This window comes from Penicillium griseofulvum, assembly GCF_001561935.1.
Source record: "Penicillium griseofulvum strain PG3 chromosome Unknown contig_86, whole genome shotgun sequence".
NCBI classification, from domain to species: domain Eukaryota; kingdom Fungi; phylum Ascomycota; class Eurotiomycetes; order Eurotiales; family Aspergillaceae; genus Penicillium; species Penicillium griseofulvum.
Window position 1 is genome coordinate 1,131,403 of NW_024467473.1, and position 16,218 is coordinate 1,147,620.

The window sequence follows — 16,218 nt, forward strand, 5'->3', positions numbered from 1 at the left end:
GAGTCCGCTTTAGCAAAATGAGACTCAGGATGGTAGGTAGAATAGTGGGCCCCAGACACAGAAACCTTTTTAAGTCAATATACATCGAGATCATACTTGAAAGTAGGGACATACGTTCTCTGGAATGAATTGCCCATCGATCAATGCACCCTCCTTAGGTACAACCCGCGGGATAACAGCCGGGACGGGTGGATAGACCCGTAGACTTTCCTCGAGTGCTGCATTCAAGTAAGTCAGATGACCAACTCTTTGGAAATCAATATCTTCGTAAGATTTGAACGAAGTTCGGATTTCATCCATGAGTTTCCGATAGGCCGGGGGGTTTGCCATGATATAATAGGTGAATCCGGAGAGTAGACTAGCGGTCGTCTCACTCCCAGCGAGGATCAACAAAGCCGCATTTGCTTCCATTTCCCGTATAGTCATGGATCTGTCATCATTATATCGCAAGATGTAACTCATGAAATCCGGCCGTTCAACCTTGGCCTCCAATCGGCGATGGACTTTGTTTGATGCCAAAGCAAAGGAGTCTTCGCGCATCTTCGTGAGTCTTTTCGGGAGAAGCATCCTGACAATCGGTGCCAAAAAAGGATAGACCAATAGTGGTCGCGATAATGCTAGCACTTTCATGCTCACAAAGACCACTTTAACCCATGGGTGGTACTGGCTTTCCCGTAGGCAGTCAAAGGGCTCGCCAAAGGCCAGGTCTCCGATGATGTCAAATGTGGTGAAGTTGTACCACTGAGACATGTCGACTGTCTCCTGTGATGAAATCGTCCCCTTCAGTCGCTCCACCAACATGTCAACATATGACTGAACTAGGCTTTCTTGCTCGCGCAGTGCCTTTTCAGAGAAGGCATGTGAGAGCAGTCTTCTTCCTCTTGAATGGACTTCGTCGTTGGCATTTATAAGGTTTGGCCCTCTTGGTCCCTGCAGGTAGAATTTGGGATCTTTCAGGAACGACCCAGCTCCAGATTTGCGGTGGCCGTAGATATCTTTCCACGCCTGTGAGCTGCGATAGACAAGAGAGTTGGGCGCTGTCCGAACTACATCTCCGTACTTATCATGGAGCTTCTTGAGTTTGTAGTGATACTGCCCTGTTGATGTCCAGTATAGATTTTGGAGATTGGTGCATGCGGCAAGTTTCGGTCCTGGAAATTTCGCCAGTGGGCTAAAGTAAAGGTTGTGAACCACGATCCACAAAAGATACCCTAATGGCTAGAAGATTCTCAGTGCTGCCATCCAGACAATAAATTGAAACACGTACAGTGAGGGCCACCAGATAGATTATGGGTATCATTTCAAAGGCCCCTAGAATTCCCAAATACTATCAATGAGAATAGGCAGTCTTTGGGCAAAAGAATGGAGATCTCAGGTGCTTAACAACCAAGCCGTTATGGTTTGAAGGATAGGCCAAGTGGCATGTAGTCAAAAATCACATGGGATGCCAACGTCTTAGTGCTTCGTTAGCGTGCATTTGGACGTGCGAACTCCGCATGTTGAATTTATGCTGGACTCTGCAGATCACAGTGATTGTGAGTGAATATAAAATATTTCTGTCCTTCTCTTCGTATCCTAAGAGCTTGCAGCTATATAGACCATATATTGGAGATATATGGAAGGGATGCACGAGGCGCCCGCCACAACAGTATACTATGATATATGATATTATGTGTAAATATATTAAACATTAAACCGACTCTCACTTTCTTTCTAACCAGAGTTTCAAGCATCGCAGACCATTCATAACGAACCAAGGAATTCCATCATCCAGGACTCATCAATCCCACCAAAAGGCATAATATCAGGGAGTATGGCATCAGACTGGACCATGCCACTATCAATCCCATTATTCGCGGGTATACCCCACATTTCTGTCAATTTCGGCTCCCAGTTCATTCGCATGCCTTGAATTATTCCCAGTCCCTTTTCGAGGAGATTCATTTCCTTGCTTTCGTCGAAAGTGATATAATCCGGGCACTTCCTGATGACAGCTTCATTCCTGTTCAAGTATTCGAGGATATTCGCGGTATCTCTGACCATAGTCTTGGACCATACCGGGTCGTCCAAAACGGTGAGCTTGTACAAGGTGACAATAGCTCGAGTGAATTGGAAAAAGATGACACATGAGAGCTGTAGATACTCCTCTCCTTCAAGCTCCAGCCATACATCTAACCAGCCTTTTGATGCTTGGAGAGAGGTGTAGAGGCTATCAAGGCGATGGAAATCGGGCAAATTTGCAATGGCGGGGGCCCCCATTGATATTTCGTTGATTATGATTTCGGCATTATAGAGACACATAAGTATGACTCCTTTAGTCTTGTTAGTCCTGGCTGTGGAGATTTGAGGGGTTAGAACCTACTGTGTTGTTGGAGATGAGGCGGAACTTGGCTCTTCACTGTGTCTAATTGTTTTCTGAAGGCATCCAGATAGAAGGCTAGGGAAATAGATGCTTCGCCATCCCGCTGGAGTTGATAGACCTTATCTAAGACCAAATGAATCTTGACTTGTACAATCAGGAGCTCGTCTTGGGGGCAGTCTTTCGCCTCGGCGAGTATTGAAAGACTTTCTTCCATGTGCGGTGTCCATCGCATAGGGTCAATCCTGGACATTGCCAATGCAGCGCTGATAGTATAGCTGTTAATTATTATTTAGAGAGTTTCTTTGGATATTTACTATTTACCTTGATGAAATCAAAAAACATCCCAGCACAGCCCTCCTCTCTTCCAGTGTTCTAGCTGTGGGAGGGGTTTGCTTCATTCCAATAGCGACTTTAAAAGATTTCATGGCTGAATTTGCATCTGGTTCACTTTTATTAATCCCAAGATCGGCAACAACAGCCATTAGCACGTGTGCGTAGACATTGAGAAATGGCCTTTTAGTGTATGTAACCCTGCAAAGAGAATTGTAATGAGGAAAGTGATTTTCATAAGGGTAATTCTTTTCTGCTCACCATGATACAAAAGTCATAATACCAAGGAGAAGATCCATGCTCGGCACAATGTCGAGCATAACTCTCTGATGAATATAGTTCGTAATTCTCCTGAAAGAATCACCTTTTTCTGGATTTTTATACGTAGTCACTTCCATAATACATACCCAAAGAAATGGATATGTCTGTCGCAATTTGTCAGAGGTCATGTCGGGTGGAATATGAACAAAGGGGAGATATTGCAAGTTCCGAGTGCAGAACTGGTCGAGACACTTCTGAGCCATGCCTGGCGGGATTTGGATCAGGGACAAGATCTCCCTATCATACGAGGGTGTACAAAGTACAGGGTTTCGTCCTTCCTCGACAGTTGAAAGAGAAGAAATACTAGTTGGGGTTTGAATGGTTGGTGTAGATTGGGTTTGGTCATCTCGTCGAGTTTGTCCTGGGTTTAGAGGGTCCAAATCTGGACGAAGACCGGGATTGACACCACCCTTCTCAAATGCAGAAATAACCCAATCAAGTTTGGCCTCTAGATTGGCAGTCCTAGACCCCGAGAGTGGCTTCTTGCGCTTGCGAACTGTCGGCGCAGGCCGACATTCCTTACTCAGACGCTGGCATCTGCTGGCGATTAGTCCGGGCTATTTCTACACTCACTAGCGGCGCCACTTACCTTTCGCAGCCACTACCAGTTGCAGAAAGAACGCATTTGCACTTGGCGCGGGAACAATTCATACATGCGCAGCCATATGGCGCCGGGGCCCCACTTAGAATTGGAGCGGATTCCATGGGGATTCGGAGTTGGGAAATTAGAAGAATAGGACATTGGAGGGTATTAGGTATGAACCATGACGCAACAAATAATGTCCATATGTACCTCTCATCAGGTTGTAATCTTTGAAAAGGAATGATTTTCCTCCAAGAGCGTCCGTTCAAACAGAGTCGGGATTAGGAATTGGGAAGTTGCGAAACCCGTGCTGACTCAGAAGATCCACTCTCCAGCCCTACGTGAAGTATACTGGACATGGTAAGTGCTAGAGGTGATCACATTGGAGCTGTTTCTGACAAGGAACTACCCGTGTTAAGTGCTTACGCTCAGAGGGTGGACTATTTATGTCTTCCATGTTGTATATGACTACACTGTACAGCACCTGGGGTGTGTAGTTTTATTCGCGTGAGATGAGATGATAAGACCTCTACAAACATACGATCAGGCATTTTATAAGGTGCACATAGTTTATCTTTTGTCAAAGTATGTAGACAAGATGTCCAGTTGCCATTGGCGCCGCGAACCCGAGTAAACGGGGCACGGCTGTAGACTAGGTGATTTGAAATAATAGGTTCAAAAGACCAAATAGAGATATCACAAAGCTTCACCAACCAAGATACCAAACCCAGAGAATACACTCCGAGCCCAGCCGGTGATTTCGACAATTGATCTATCCCTGATATATTCCACCTTTTGATCCCCACCACAAAAACCCCCAGTCAACCCCGACGCCTGAGACGAGACCTGCTACTCACAGCCGCTCAGTAGAAATAATCTATTGCTCGGTCTGGAAGTAGTTGAGGAGAACGGAGCGCTCCTGGGACTCCTCACCCCAATCCTTGACAACGACGCAAGAGCAGTTGACAACCTTGCGAGCGTTACCCTCACGGTCGAGAGTGCCTGAAAGAAAAAAAACGTTAGCAAATATACCCCCGAAATAGATATCCCGTATCAATAGATGGTGAAAACTTACAGAGACCGACCCACTCGCCGAGCATCTTTCCATCGGGAACCTTGATGAGGGGGATCTTGTGCTCAGAGCAGAGAGCGACAACGAGCTTCTTGTAAGCCTCCTCCTCGCAGCCCTCGTTCAGGACACACATGTGGGCCTCGCGGCGGTCGAGAGCCTTGGCGGCCTCACGGAGACCACGGGCAAGACCGTCGTGGATGAGGGAGACGCGCAGAACACCCTTGAGGGCGTCCAAGACGGACATCTGGCCGCTGCCGGCATCGGCAGAAACCTCGACCTCCTCGGCGGGGGCGATAGGGGATGTGGGCTCTTCTCCGTCCGACTTTAGGATTCTTGTTAATATAATGTCCTTCAAGGGTTCCCGTTACTTGGTTCACTGTCGTGACTCTTGAGACTTGGAATTGGACTGGACCGGTACAGAGCATGGATAAGAGCGCCGACGAGGGGTAGCTTATACTGCGGCGCCGCAATCTTCTCGCCGGTCATATCCATTCCAGTATCTCAATTGTCATGACGGGATCCGAGGCGGGTGCCAGTATGGTGTGGAAGGAATGCGCAGATATGGAACATACCATTTTGATGCTTGTTATGCTTGAAATCGGATGATCCTCGAAGAGTAGAGTTGTTGGAGAAAGAAATTAAGAGGTGGTGCGGGCGGGCTTGAAATTTCCCGCTATTTCGACTTTTTCGGCTGTGTGTGCCCTATTATGTCATCCGGTCCCCGCAAACAGTCTCACGTGACATGTATATGCATTTATACAATGAACGGTGTAAATGTGATAAGTCCAGTTTGATGGCGCTTTGAAACTAATCTTTAGATCTTTCAGATTTGCTAACTTGCTACAAATGTCTATATATTTACGAGAAAATAAGTTAAGTTTGAACTTGTTGTTATTTGACACGAGTATGCATGATTACATTCAAGGCCCGTGACTACAAAAAAAGACCACAGTAAAAACTACCTAAGAATAGTAGATCATCACTGAACACAAGAGGTATCATAATCGTACAATCAGAATCCGCCCTGTACATCACTTCGCGGGATTGCTGCCATCGCGCCGGGTCCCTAGCCAAAAGACGCTGAAAACAAAACTAGACATATGTACTAGACCGAGAAGGGCCATATCCATTGAGGGGCGCAGTCCCGTTGGTTTCGACTGAGGCTCCCGGGCCGTGGCCGTTGAGTTGAGGAGTGCTAAAACCCGCGCTAGCCATGGGCGGCTCCGGATCGACGTGCATGTTCAAGAACTGCAGTTCTAGGCCGTGCAGGTGAGGGACGTGTGGGACGAGGTCTGTGAAATCAGAAAGCTAAGATATTTGTTAGTTGTGGAACATCGGTTGGGGAGCTCAAAAAAACTTACTCGGATCCAGAAGACATGTTCCATCTCGAAATACTTGGGGCGCGTGTCACAATCCTTCTGCATGATCTGTCCGATGCTCGAACTTTGGAATCCAAGATCGTCTGTATGGGTCAACATGCGACGGGTGACTCGCCACAGATTCACACGTTGAGTCGGTGTCGCCTTTCGCTTCTCCCAGCTGGCGTATTGCGAAAGTTGAAGATCATTGGTAGCCAGAAGAGGCGCAACCAAGTAATTTGGGATCCACTTCTCGTCTGCGACATCCACACCACAGCTAGGATCGAGTTGACGGGTGAGAGCGGTAACAAGAGGCATGAAAGACTTGAGCCAGTCATGGCTTTTCGCCCGGGGATTGTTGGAACCCACGAGGTTTGCTGCAACACGAAGGCGACTGGGAAGAGCCTCACGGCGTCGGTGCTCTGCGGCCTCCCGGTCACGGCGCATTTTGGCAGCTCGAGCACGTTCTTGCTCCAACCGCTTCAAACGGTCATCTTCGACTTGTTTGACGCGTCGTTGCTCAGCCTCTTTGCGTTTGCGATCTTCCTCCTCGGCTTTATCGTGAGCGACCTGAGCCGCCACCCGTTCGGCTTCTTCTTTGGCAAGTCGATCGCGTTCAGCTTCGTCTGCGATGCGCTTTTCGTTCGCGGCACGCTCCTCTTGCGCCTTCTTGGCCTGGGCTCGTCGACGCTCATGTGATTCAGCCTCGATACGTTTCGTAACGGCCAGTTTGTCTTCCGTGATGTCAGTTCTTGGATCGTTCGATTCCTTCTTCATATCGCCATTCTTTTTAACGGGATCACGATGGGGCGAGGTTGGGCGGGTTGGGGGTTTCTTGGAAGCGTCGGTGGATTTGTGTGGTTGAGGTTCGGCAGGTCGGGTAGACTCCTCGTAGGGTCGGCGAGGAGGGGGTTTGCTAGCATCATCAGGTTGTCTTGGTGCACCATGTGCGGCACTGGAAGGCTTGTCTTCGGACGCAACGCGTCTCTTCTTTTTACGCGACTCGGGAGATAAGCGATCACCATCCGTGCCACGTGAACGAGATCGTTCTGGGGATCCATCAGCGCGAATACGCTTCAAAGACAATGTGTTGTCGGTGGCTGTATCAACACGGGGTTTCGGGACCTCTTCACGTCCAGAGAGCGAATCAGACGAAAAAATACTTGGCCTACGCTCCTGGGGGCGACGTCCAGCAATGAGTCGTCTTTTTCGGATGTCTTCGTTGGGTGTCATTCCACTAGACTCGCTGTCTCGTCTGGCGGATAACGAAGGTTTGGGCTTAGAGGAATCTGGTGCTCGTGATGAATCGTGCTCTTTTTGACGACGTTGTTCTTTGATTGAGTCCATGTCTTTCAAAGAATCGCGATGTCTGCTGGAATTAGGACTGGTGTTGATTTTTTTGCGCGCGACTGGGGAGGAAGACCCTCTGCGTGGCGCGCGTTTATCCTCCTTCTCTTTTCGAGCACGGCGGGGGGAGTCGTCTTTGCGACCCTTGTCTGAACCTGCAAACCTTTCATACGCTTCCTTCAGAATCTGATACTCGTCCTCCCAGTTCTCACCCTGTCGGCCCCGAGACAGTTCGAAATATGTTCTGTCTTCAAACAATCGTCGCGTGGGATTGAAGCCGGGTTGGTTTAGGATGAGTTGGATAACAGCGCTATTGCCTCGACCAATCGCAGCAAGCATGGGTGTGTTATATCCAGGTTTTTGACCGCGTAGAGGGTTTGGATCCGCATCTGCATTGCCCATCGCGTACAAAAGAGAGAGGACATCATGATGTCCACCCTTTGCTGCGGCAATTAAAGAAGCATTGTCGGCTTTCTGCAGAATGTTCAAAATGCTGACCACCCCAGCCTCATCGCCTTTGGCAGCAAACTCTCTAAGGTTCTCGAATGTGGGTTTCGTCCACAGGAGATCATTCCGCGTGGCTTCGCTTCGCCCACCCTTTCGTCGATTTGACGCGCCCACCGGAGGGGGGCTGCGCATCGGAGGTGAATCTCGGGGGCTAGCTGCGGATCCTCTGGCTGCTGACGCCCGTCGTGAAGAAGGTTCCTTACTCTCTGGTCTCGTATGTTCCTCTGAGCGTCGACCAGGGCGCAAATTAGCCTTAGCGTCAGCAAGCGCTTTCCTCATCTCTTCATACTCGTCATCATCTACAAAGGACGGAACCAGCTCGAAGGGCTCATCGCCTTCGGCGTTCACAGTTCGTGGGTTTGCACCTGCATCAAGCAGAAGTTTAACCACCTCCACATTCCCGTTCTCCACAGCATCAATCAATGGGGTGTCTTTGTCAATGTTTTTCGTGTTAATCTCGCAGCCTGCCTCTAGCAGGAACTTGACGATTTCGGCTTCTCCAGCAAGCGATGCAATCTGCAAGGGGGTATTGCCTGCATTATCGGGAATATTAATGTCTTCTGGTCGTTCGGCATGGCGCATCATCACTTGATCATGTTTCCGGTCCGCGCACGCCCGTGCAAGAGGAGTCCGGCCACTCTTGTCGCGCAACTTCTTCGGTCCCATTTGCTTAGCAGGCGACGCGGACGCACCGACTCCAGAGCCAAGCTTCCGCAGATGCGCTCCCGGCAATGGAGAACCGCTCTGCGAGGAGGACGTCGATTGTCTATCTTCCGAGCTATGTCTCCCAGATCCTGTGAGCAGAGGGGTTGGCGCCTTTTTCTTTGTCGGTAATTGAGATCCTGAAGCAGATCGTTGGTGAGATGGTCGACTGGGTGATAGCGATCGCGAGTCGGATGGTGGCCTGGATAGGCGCGTATTATTGGTATGTTTAAGTTCCCGCACAGGATGGGATGCTGCGTGGGAGTGTGCGCGACGACGATCTCGTTGTTCCTCGGCACTGTCGCTTGAGCTTCGCTTACGGAAGGCACGAGGTCTCTCTGACGCACGGGCGATTCCATTGGCAACGCTTTCCGTTTCTGACATCTGAGAGTCATCGACCTTTTCGATCTTGACCACCGACGGCGAAATTGCTCGGTGCCTTGGAGAAGGAGGGCTTCGTTCCTGCTCCCGTTCGCGTTCTCGGGTGTCGCCGAACACACGTGGTTTCTTTCGCTGGTGTCCATCGATTCCGTTAGGTTCATGACGGCTCGGATCGTGCTTTATATGCTTTCTTTTCTTCTCCGGTGACAAGGATTCTCGACCTGATTGAATTATTGTCTCTGCCTCTGAATCCGCCCTAGGACTAGGAGGCCCATCCTCCTCTCCTTCTGAAAATACACGCGTCGATCCATCTCTGTCTACCCGTGAATGGGAATCTGCACGAGCTTTGGTCGGTGATGAAGGACCAGCAGGGTCTGGCTTTACCGTAGCAAGCCTATTCTGACCGACGTCCAGGGCAGCTGGTAAAGAGACTGCCTCGACATCACTCATAGCGATAGCACTCGAAGACTTGAAATGCCGCTCGTCATTTTGGGGGGGAAAACGCGACCGACAAAACGACCGTGGTCGACAACGCCAGCAGTTGTGCGCGGACGCCGATTCTCGAGCGCGGGTTTCACCCGCAAAAAGAGTCTTGAAACGTGGGCAATACCGCTCCGGAGTAGAGCGATACGATATGGTCGAGGAAGTTCGGATATTGGATTTACTGATATAGGGTATATAGGGCGAAAGTGAAATCGAAGTATGTTTTTTTTCACTTGGGAGTTGAATGGGGGAAGAAAGAGAAGGGAAGAGGAAAAGCGGGAAGGGCAAGGAATGGGACTGGATTGGGCGTAGGGCTCCTCACTGGGTCAACTTTGGCCACGGTGAATCATAGCTGCAGGTTGGATTTTGACTACTGGAAACTTGCTTGTATTTAAGAGGGGTTGAGGTTAGAACTGATCTCGATTTTTTTTTCCTTTTTTTTTTTCTCATTTTCATCCTTGAAATGCCATCCCTGAAAGTGAATATACTCCATACAGGGGAGACAATACGACCGATACCGTTAGATACCCGTTGATACCGTGATACCGAGACCAAAGGGGGCACAGATCTCTATTCCCACTAACCCTAATTCGGAGATGCAAACATGACAAACAGTTTAATTAAGCTAGTCCTAATATGGTTAAGTGGACTTTTGCCTCCAAAAATCCTGAAAGTTGCCACTTTGACCATATCTCGGGCCTATCTAGATTGTTAACCTACCCTAATATGCCGATCTTTAATAATCTTCTAATAGAAACAAATTACACTCAAATCATACTCCGTTTATTGTATTTGAAACATTGAAAATTCTTATCTGTAATCGGCTCCAATTGCCCCAATACCCATGTTAATCCCGACGCCGAAATAACTCCAAACGCCCCCGTTTGGCGAGAGCTGAAGGATCGGCGGGGGGGGCTGGCTTTCTCCACAGTAAACACCTCCCTAAAACATTTCACTGATATCATCGCAATGACACTAAGTTGAAAAATACAAAACCGAAAGGGAAAAAGAAAAAGAAGGAGATAAAAAAAAGGCTCCAAGAGCCATGTCTCTAATCTCACAATGGGTCGATAACACCCTGGAAGCCACCGGCATGGATGCTGTGGATGCTCTACGCGCGTTCTTCCTGCTGGCCGCCGCCACGGTACGATACGCCCTGTGATAGTGGTGATAGTGAACACTTCGTGCAGATGAACCCAGCTAACGCCGACCCCTCGTATGCAGACCATCTCGATCAGCATCCCAACACCATTGCGGTCCCGCTTCCTCACCTATGGCCCACGCGCAACCTCGGCCTCGACCTCCACTAGCTCTGCACCACCTAACGCCCAAAACCCCTCCGACGAGAGCAAGGGCTTCCTTGATTATCTCGCGACTTGGCAGGTGCCACATAGCTATTTCACACATTTCTATGTTGCATCCGTCCTATCATCGGTCTTCTGGGTTGTGCAATTACTATCGCGGGGTGTGATGTTCCAGGCCATCACATCCCGCGTTAGCGAGGAACACCAACGGCGCTCCATGTCCCTGACTCAGTTGGTGATATGTTGTGCATTATTGGCTATACAGGGATCCCGGCGCCTATGGGAGTCTTTTATATTTTCAAAGCCTTCGTCGTCACAAATGTGGTTTATGCACTGGTTGCTGGGCTTGGGATTCTATCTAGCGGCAGGTGTCGCAATTTGGATCGAGGGTTCGGGCGCTCTGTTGACCAACAAACTGAATATTGCTCATTTGCAGATGACCAATGCCCCAAGTTTGCGGACTTTCGTCCTCATCCCACTTTTCCTAGTGGCGTCTGGTCTGCAGCACGATTCCCATCACTACCTGTTCTCGTTGAAAAAATACACCCTCCCGGAGCATCCTATGTTCCGTGGGGTTGTCTGTCCCCACTACGGCGCAGAGTGCATTGTGTATCTCTCGTTGGCGCTGTTGGCTGCCCCGCAAGGTGAATTGGTCAACAAAACTATGTTGTCTTGTCTGGCTTTCGTCGCAGTCAACCTGGGTCTCACGGCTCGAAATACCAAACAGTGGTATGCGCAAAAGTTTGGCAAAGACTCGGTGCAGGACTGGTGGCTTATGATTCCTTATGTGTACTAATGTAGAGCTAAAAAACAAATATGAAAGCACTAGAGTTCGGAAATGAGGTACTCGTTACATCCCACCCAAAAACTTCAAGGCATTCCCCATCTTCACAACATGAAGCACGTCCCTGTACGTGAGGCTAGTCCTCGTCTTCCGCTCATACCACCCACCCTGGTACGGCTCCTTCTCTCGCAAGAGCTCCCAGTTGCAGATAGAGTGAGGGCCCAGATCCTCATCTCTCGTCGTTTCCTCGATGCCATGCAGAAGATCAGTGTACATCTTGCCCCTCATAATTAACAGACTCCGTCTCTCCTGCAAGACCCTATATTGAGGTCTTCGGTTTGTGCTGGGTGTCTCACCTTGGGGGTGTTTGTGATACATATCGAGCACAATTGGTGCCCCCAGGCTCACCGTCGCAACGAGGGGATAGTAGGCCGCTCCATCTTCGTGTGGCATGATCCCCTGTCCAGGCTGGTACTCGTTTACTAGGACATGGTTTGGGGCCTGGTGTGGCGCATCGTTGAAGATACCCAGTGCCTCAAACCGTGGGTCAACGATCGGTGACATAAGCCAAGCTGGTAAGGGCGATGCGAGAAGAGAATTACTCTTAGTCAGGGCTGATGGCCATGTTTGAAGTCTGCGGTGCGAGAGCTGGGTCCAGCGTGGCAGCGGCGCTGATTTGACCTGTAGATTGTTGTAGTGAGTGAGATATGAACATGCAGGAATCGGTGCATGCAGCATCTATCAATTATTGAAGGGAAATGACATGATAAAACGCGCATATATTCGTGTAGTATGTAACATCAATGGTACTAAGACATATTCACAAGAAAATCATTTCCGCTTACCTTCTGAAGTAACCAATTCTCCTCGTCCTCTGTAATGAAGTCCGGTATATAGAATGCATCCTCAGGCAATGCGGTGATGCGTGCAGCTTCAAGATCGAATGCCATTTGGTTACCGAGTTAGGACTGGTACTGGATAGATAGGTCTTAGTCCAACTCAATGTGGGCTGACTTCGGTGTTTGGTCTCATCAATGGTTTAAGTATCATCGAGGACAAGTTGACAGTTTGGGCGAACAAAGAAAATCAGGGTCTTTCATTTAAACTGGAATTTATTCCATATGCATAGCTCAAAGAGAGTCTACATACACCTCCACGTCACACAAAGACCCTTTCTGCCTTACAGCCTCAGGCCAAATATCCCACCCCACATCAGCTCAATCTGAACAACCAACGGCCGAGACAGCGATAACAACATATTAGTGAACCATATCATCCACAATGGCCCCCAAGAATAATGCCAAAGCTGCCAAGGGCAAGGGGAAAGATGCCTCCGCCGATGCCGCTAAAGGCAAAGGTGGAAAGGGAGGAGCTGTGAAAGGCGCACAGTCGATCAACGTCCGACACATCCTTGTATGTTTTTTTTTTTTTTTCGTTGTTCCCTTTCAAGTCTCGGATCCTCTGGCTATGGTGTTAGGGGCTGGCGAATATACAGCCAGTTTCAATGGACAGGGTCAAGGGTCGTTATATCATTCTAATCATATCTAGTGCGAGAAACATGCCAAGAAAGAAGAAGCCCTAGAGAAGCTTCGTAACGGCACCAAATTTGATGAGGTTGCTCGTGAATTCTCGGAGGATAAGGCTAGACAGGGTAAGTAGATATATGCCGGACTAAATGAGCAGAGCTGATCTCTTCTTTGTAGGAGGGTCGCTTGGATGGAAGACAAAGGGCGATCTGGACCCTGCTTTTGAGGCCATTGCTTTTGAGCTTGAAACTAGCACGACGGGAAATCCCAAGTATGCTGAGGTCAAGACTGGGTTTGGATATCATATCATGATGGTTGAGGGGCGGAAGTGAGCTTCTTCCCATTACCTACACCATATGAAAGACAGACAACCACCTCAAAACTATACCAACGAAATTCCCGAGAGAAAATATAAAAGAAAAAGCCACCCATGGGCTGTAACTTGTGCTTTATATATTTTCGCTAAATGCTCTTCAGATGAAAGCTTATCTACAAAGCCTAACATAATAGCTCACAATTCCTTCTTAGCAGCTGCAATCTTCAACCGCTCTTTCGCCTTCTTCTCCGATCTCTGGACCACGGCTTCGGCGCCAATGCCTCCGAAAACCAAACTGATTCCCAGCCACTGGCCACTAGACAGAGAATGTCCGAACCAGAAAACGCTCAGGAGCATAGTCAACATCTTGCGGGTAACGGTGACGGTGACAAGCAGCAGTGAAGAGAAGCGAGACAGGGTGTGGAAAATGAAAAGCTGGCCGATAGCGCCGCATGCCGCGAATCCAAGGACATGTTTCAGCGCCTCTGGGTGGCGGGAGAGGAAAGAGATGGCCCCATACAGCTCAGTCTCATTGGACGGGGGAATTGGGAAGGGCAGGAGGTTATGCAAAATCCCGCTCTGTGAGAGATGCGGCATGATTAGGAGGTATGCAGAAGTCAGAGCGGTCGAGAGAATATTCTGAGCGACCATCATCTGGGGCCCAGTAAAGCGGGTGTACAGCTTAGGCGAGGAGAAGACGTGGTCTTGGGTGGTGTTGGTCAGGCCATCCAACAAGAGGTTGATGGACAACAAGAAGATACCCCAGCCGGAGGATCCAGCCTGATCCTTGGCAGCGACTTTCTTACTAGTTCCTGGGTGGTGCAGACTGAAAGTTGCAACGCCGAGGGTGACCATCAAGACAACACCGTACTTGTACAGTGGGTATCGCTTGCGGAAGATCGTCAGGTGCAGGACCATGACCGGGAGGAGCTTGCATGATTTGGCAAGGATGAAGGTCAGGTAGTCGATGTGTTGGAGACTAGCGTAGCCGAATGGTGAGGCAAGTGACGAGGATATAGCGACTAGAAGCAGGGGGAAGAGGATCCGGCGTGTGGGGAAAATAGATGGGATATTCTTGCCGCTCGGAGTTGAGAACAGAAGGTATGTAAAGCCGGTAATGGCCGCAAAGGAGGACTGGACCGTGTTAAGCACCAGCGAGTAGGTGAATCGCTCTGTTGGAGGATTTGGCTCCGCGGTGGTTGCAGGACGAATGGGATAGGTGGTTGTCGTGATTGCCTCCTGTAATACACCCCATGAAAGGCTTTGGGTCATTAGTTTCTTGTTGACACATCTCAGAAATCAGGCGAAACGTGGTCGAGGCACTTACAATGCTGCATATATACCGAGGACGCAAATCACAAGTTGGGACAGCCCAGGGCTGTCGGCGACTGTTTCCAGGGCCGGTGGTGCTTTTCCGGACACGCTTCCATTGGTAGATGGTGTGTCTTTATTGCCACTTCTATAATTTTGTGGCACATCGGACTCTTCTGAGAGATTCATCAATTGAGAAGAGGGGGCTCTCTGGAGCGGCGCTGCTTGCTTTTGTCGTCCCATTGCGACAAATTGTGGAAGAATCCAATTGTAAATGTGAGTAACTCGAGCAAGAGGCAATATATGCGAAATTGGGAAATAACACTGTGTCGAGTATAGAAGTTGTCACAAAGTCCTTGGAGGTGAACCTGAAACCAAAATAATAACAAGATGCCATGTGTTCTTACTTCACCTTGTCTATGATCGTCCACCCCCACGTAACTTTCTATTAATTTATTTTTCTATTTTTTTTATTTTTTTCACTTGAACTCGATAAAGGAAAAGCATCAACTCGACTCAAATTATTCAATTGAAATCTTTTAAACTAGGAACTTCCGAGCTTCTTATCTCAACTATACAATCCAATTAAGGAAAGCGGTGTATTAATACATCAGATCTATAGAGGCGGTGAAGCTCCAAAAATCCCGAGATTTGCGCCAGAGCTGCCTCAGTGTGAGTCCTACAAGATAAAAAGCTCCAAAATATACAAGATGGCTGGCACGCAGGAAGCCACCAGTCGGCCCAATGCATCGGCGATCACCGAGCATATCACCGAAGAAGGCTATGAGGCCCCCCATCTCGCAACATCCGCGCAGGTCCAACACAACCTCGAGCACCAACACCTCTGGACCTCTATAATTGGATACACCATTCCTGGACAAGCAGGCGACTCAAACACATTAAACAAAGACCCCAGCCAACCACCAAAAGAACCAATCCCTCTGCTCTCCGGCTACCCCCCACACCGCGTGTACACACATCCAGACGAGCAGCTATACATGCTTGAAAACGGGATCCGCGAAGACGACCTTGAGCCGGAGCGCATGTTTGTGGTGCCAACTACACAGGGCCAGCCGTGGAGCTTGCGCCATATGGCTACTGTATTTGACCGGCTGTCTGAGTTCAAGCAAAAAGCTGAAGAGCATGATCGATCTGTCGACCCTACAAGCATGCAGCCCGAGGCGGAGGGTTTGGACTCTGAGAAGGCAGAAAAGCTGGCGCGGTACTATGATAAGAAGGAGGAGGCTCGTTTGACCAAAGAATGGGGCTCGCAAAGGGTGTTGCTTGCTATGGTGGATAAGGGGATGGGTGGAGACGGGACAATTGCATATTATGTTGTGCATGAAGGCGAGGTGAAGCCGAGGCAGAACTGAGTGTGCGGAGCAGGGTGGTTCTCGTATGTACACAATAATACCTATTTGCATTCTTACCCCTTATGGGTAGCGACATGATGTGACGAATACTCATTCAAAAGAGCAATTAAATAACATTATCCATTTGATATCCAGAGTATATTCAAAGTAATAAACGA

The 16,218-nt window shown here is 49.0% G+C and overlaps 8 protein-coding genes across 8 annotated transcripts; 3 read left to right on the top strand and 5 right to left on the bottom strand.

The window, feature by feature from the left end:
* Positions 1–90: 90 nt before the first annotated feature.
* PGRI_037670 (cytochrome P450) lies at positions 91–3,755 on the bottom strand (the record flags this gene model as incomplete). Its single annotated transcript, XM_040791480.1, has 8 exons — positions 91–1,097; positions 1,755–2,312; positions 2,363–2,637; positions 2,684–2,893; positions 2,954–3,018; positions 3,100–3,550; positions 3,603–3,614; positions 3,667–3,755. The coding sequence occupies 8 exons, from the start codon at positions 3,753–3,755 to the stop codon at positions 91–93; spliced, it is 2,667 nt and encodes an 888-aa protein (XP_040645557.1).
* Positions 3,756–4,473: 718 nt separating this feature from the next.
* Positions 4,474–5,243, bottom strand: PGRI_037680 (40S ribosomal protein eS12; the record flags this gene model as incomplete). Its single annotated transcript, XM_040791481.1, has 3 exons — positions 4,474–4,598; positions 4,672–4,990; positions 5,241–5,243. The coding sequence occupies 3 exons, from the start codon at positions 5,241–5,243 to the stop codon at positions 4,474–4,476; spliced, it is 447 nt and encodes a 148-aa protein (XP_040645558.1).
* A 517-nt stretch (positions 5,244–5,760) lies between these two features.
* Positions 5,761–9,413, bottom strand: PGRI_037690 (putative histone deacetylase complex subunit (Hos4); the record flags this gene model as incomplete). The annotated part of the gene is made up of 2 exons (XM_040791482.1): positions 5,761–5,976; positions 6,030–9,413. The coding sequence occupies 2 exons, from the start codon at positions 9,411–9,413 to the stop codon at positions 5,761–5,763; spliced, it is 3,600 nt and encodes a 1,199-aa protein (XP_040645559.1).
* A 1,078-nt stretch (positions 9,414–10,491) lies between these two features.
* On the top strand, positions 10,492–11,546 carry PGRI_037700 (putative 3-oxo-5-alpha-steroid 4-dehydrogenase; the record flags this gene model as incomplete). The annotated part of the gene is made up of 2 exons (XM_040791483.1): positions 10,492–10,590; positions 10,647–11,546. 2 exons carry the CDS (start codon positions 10,492–10,494, stop codon positions 11,544–11,546), a joined length of 999 nt encoding a protein of 332 aa, XP_040645560.1.
* A 54-nt stretch (positions 11,547–11,600) lies between these two features.
* PGRI_037710 (uncharacterized protein) lies at positions 11,601–12,484 on the bottom strand (the record flags this gene model as incomplete). The annotated part of the gene is made up of 2 exons (XM_040791484.1): positions 11,601–12,215; positions 12,380–12,484. The coding sequence occupies 2 exons, from the start codon at positions 12,482–12,484 to the stop codon at positions 11,601–11,603; spliced, it is 720 nt and encodes a 239-aa protein (XP_040645561.1).
* Positions 12,485–12,815: 331 nt separating this feature from the next.
* Positions 12,816–13,392, top strand: PGRI_037720 (peptidylprolyl isomerase; the record flags this gene model as incomplete). The annotated part of the gene is made up of 3 exons (XM_040791485.1): positions 12,816–12,947; positions 13,083–13,185; positions 13,238–13,392. The coding sequence occupies 3 exons, from the start codon at positions 12,816–12,818 to the stop codon at positions 13,390–13,392; spliced, it is 390 nt and encodes a 129-aa protein (XP_040645562.1).
* Positions 13,393–13,571: 179 nt separating this feature from the next.
* PGRI_037730 (UDP-galactose transporter HUT1) lies at positions 13,572–14,930 on the bottom strand (the record flags this gene model as incomplete). Its single annotated transcript, XM_040791486.1, has 2 exons — positions 13,572–14,637; positions 14,704–14,930. The coding sequence occupies 2 exons, from the start codon at positions 14,928–14,930 to the stop codon at positions 13,572–13,574; spliced, it is 1,293 nt and encodes a 430-aa protein (XP_040645563.1).
* Positions 14,931–15,397: 467 nt separating this feature from the next.
* PGRI_037740 (uncharacterized protein) lies at positions 15,398–16,060 on the top strand (the record flags this gene model as incomplete). The annotated part of the gene is made up of 1 exon (XM_040791487.1): positions 15,398–16,060. One exon carries the CDS (start codon positions 15,398–15,400, stop codon positions 16,058–16,060), a length of 663 nt encoding a protein of 220 aa, XP_040645564.1.
* Positions 16,061–16,218: the final 158 nt, after the last annotated feature.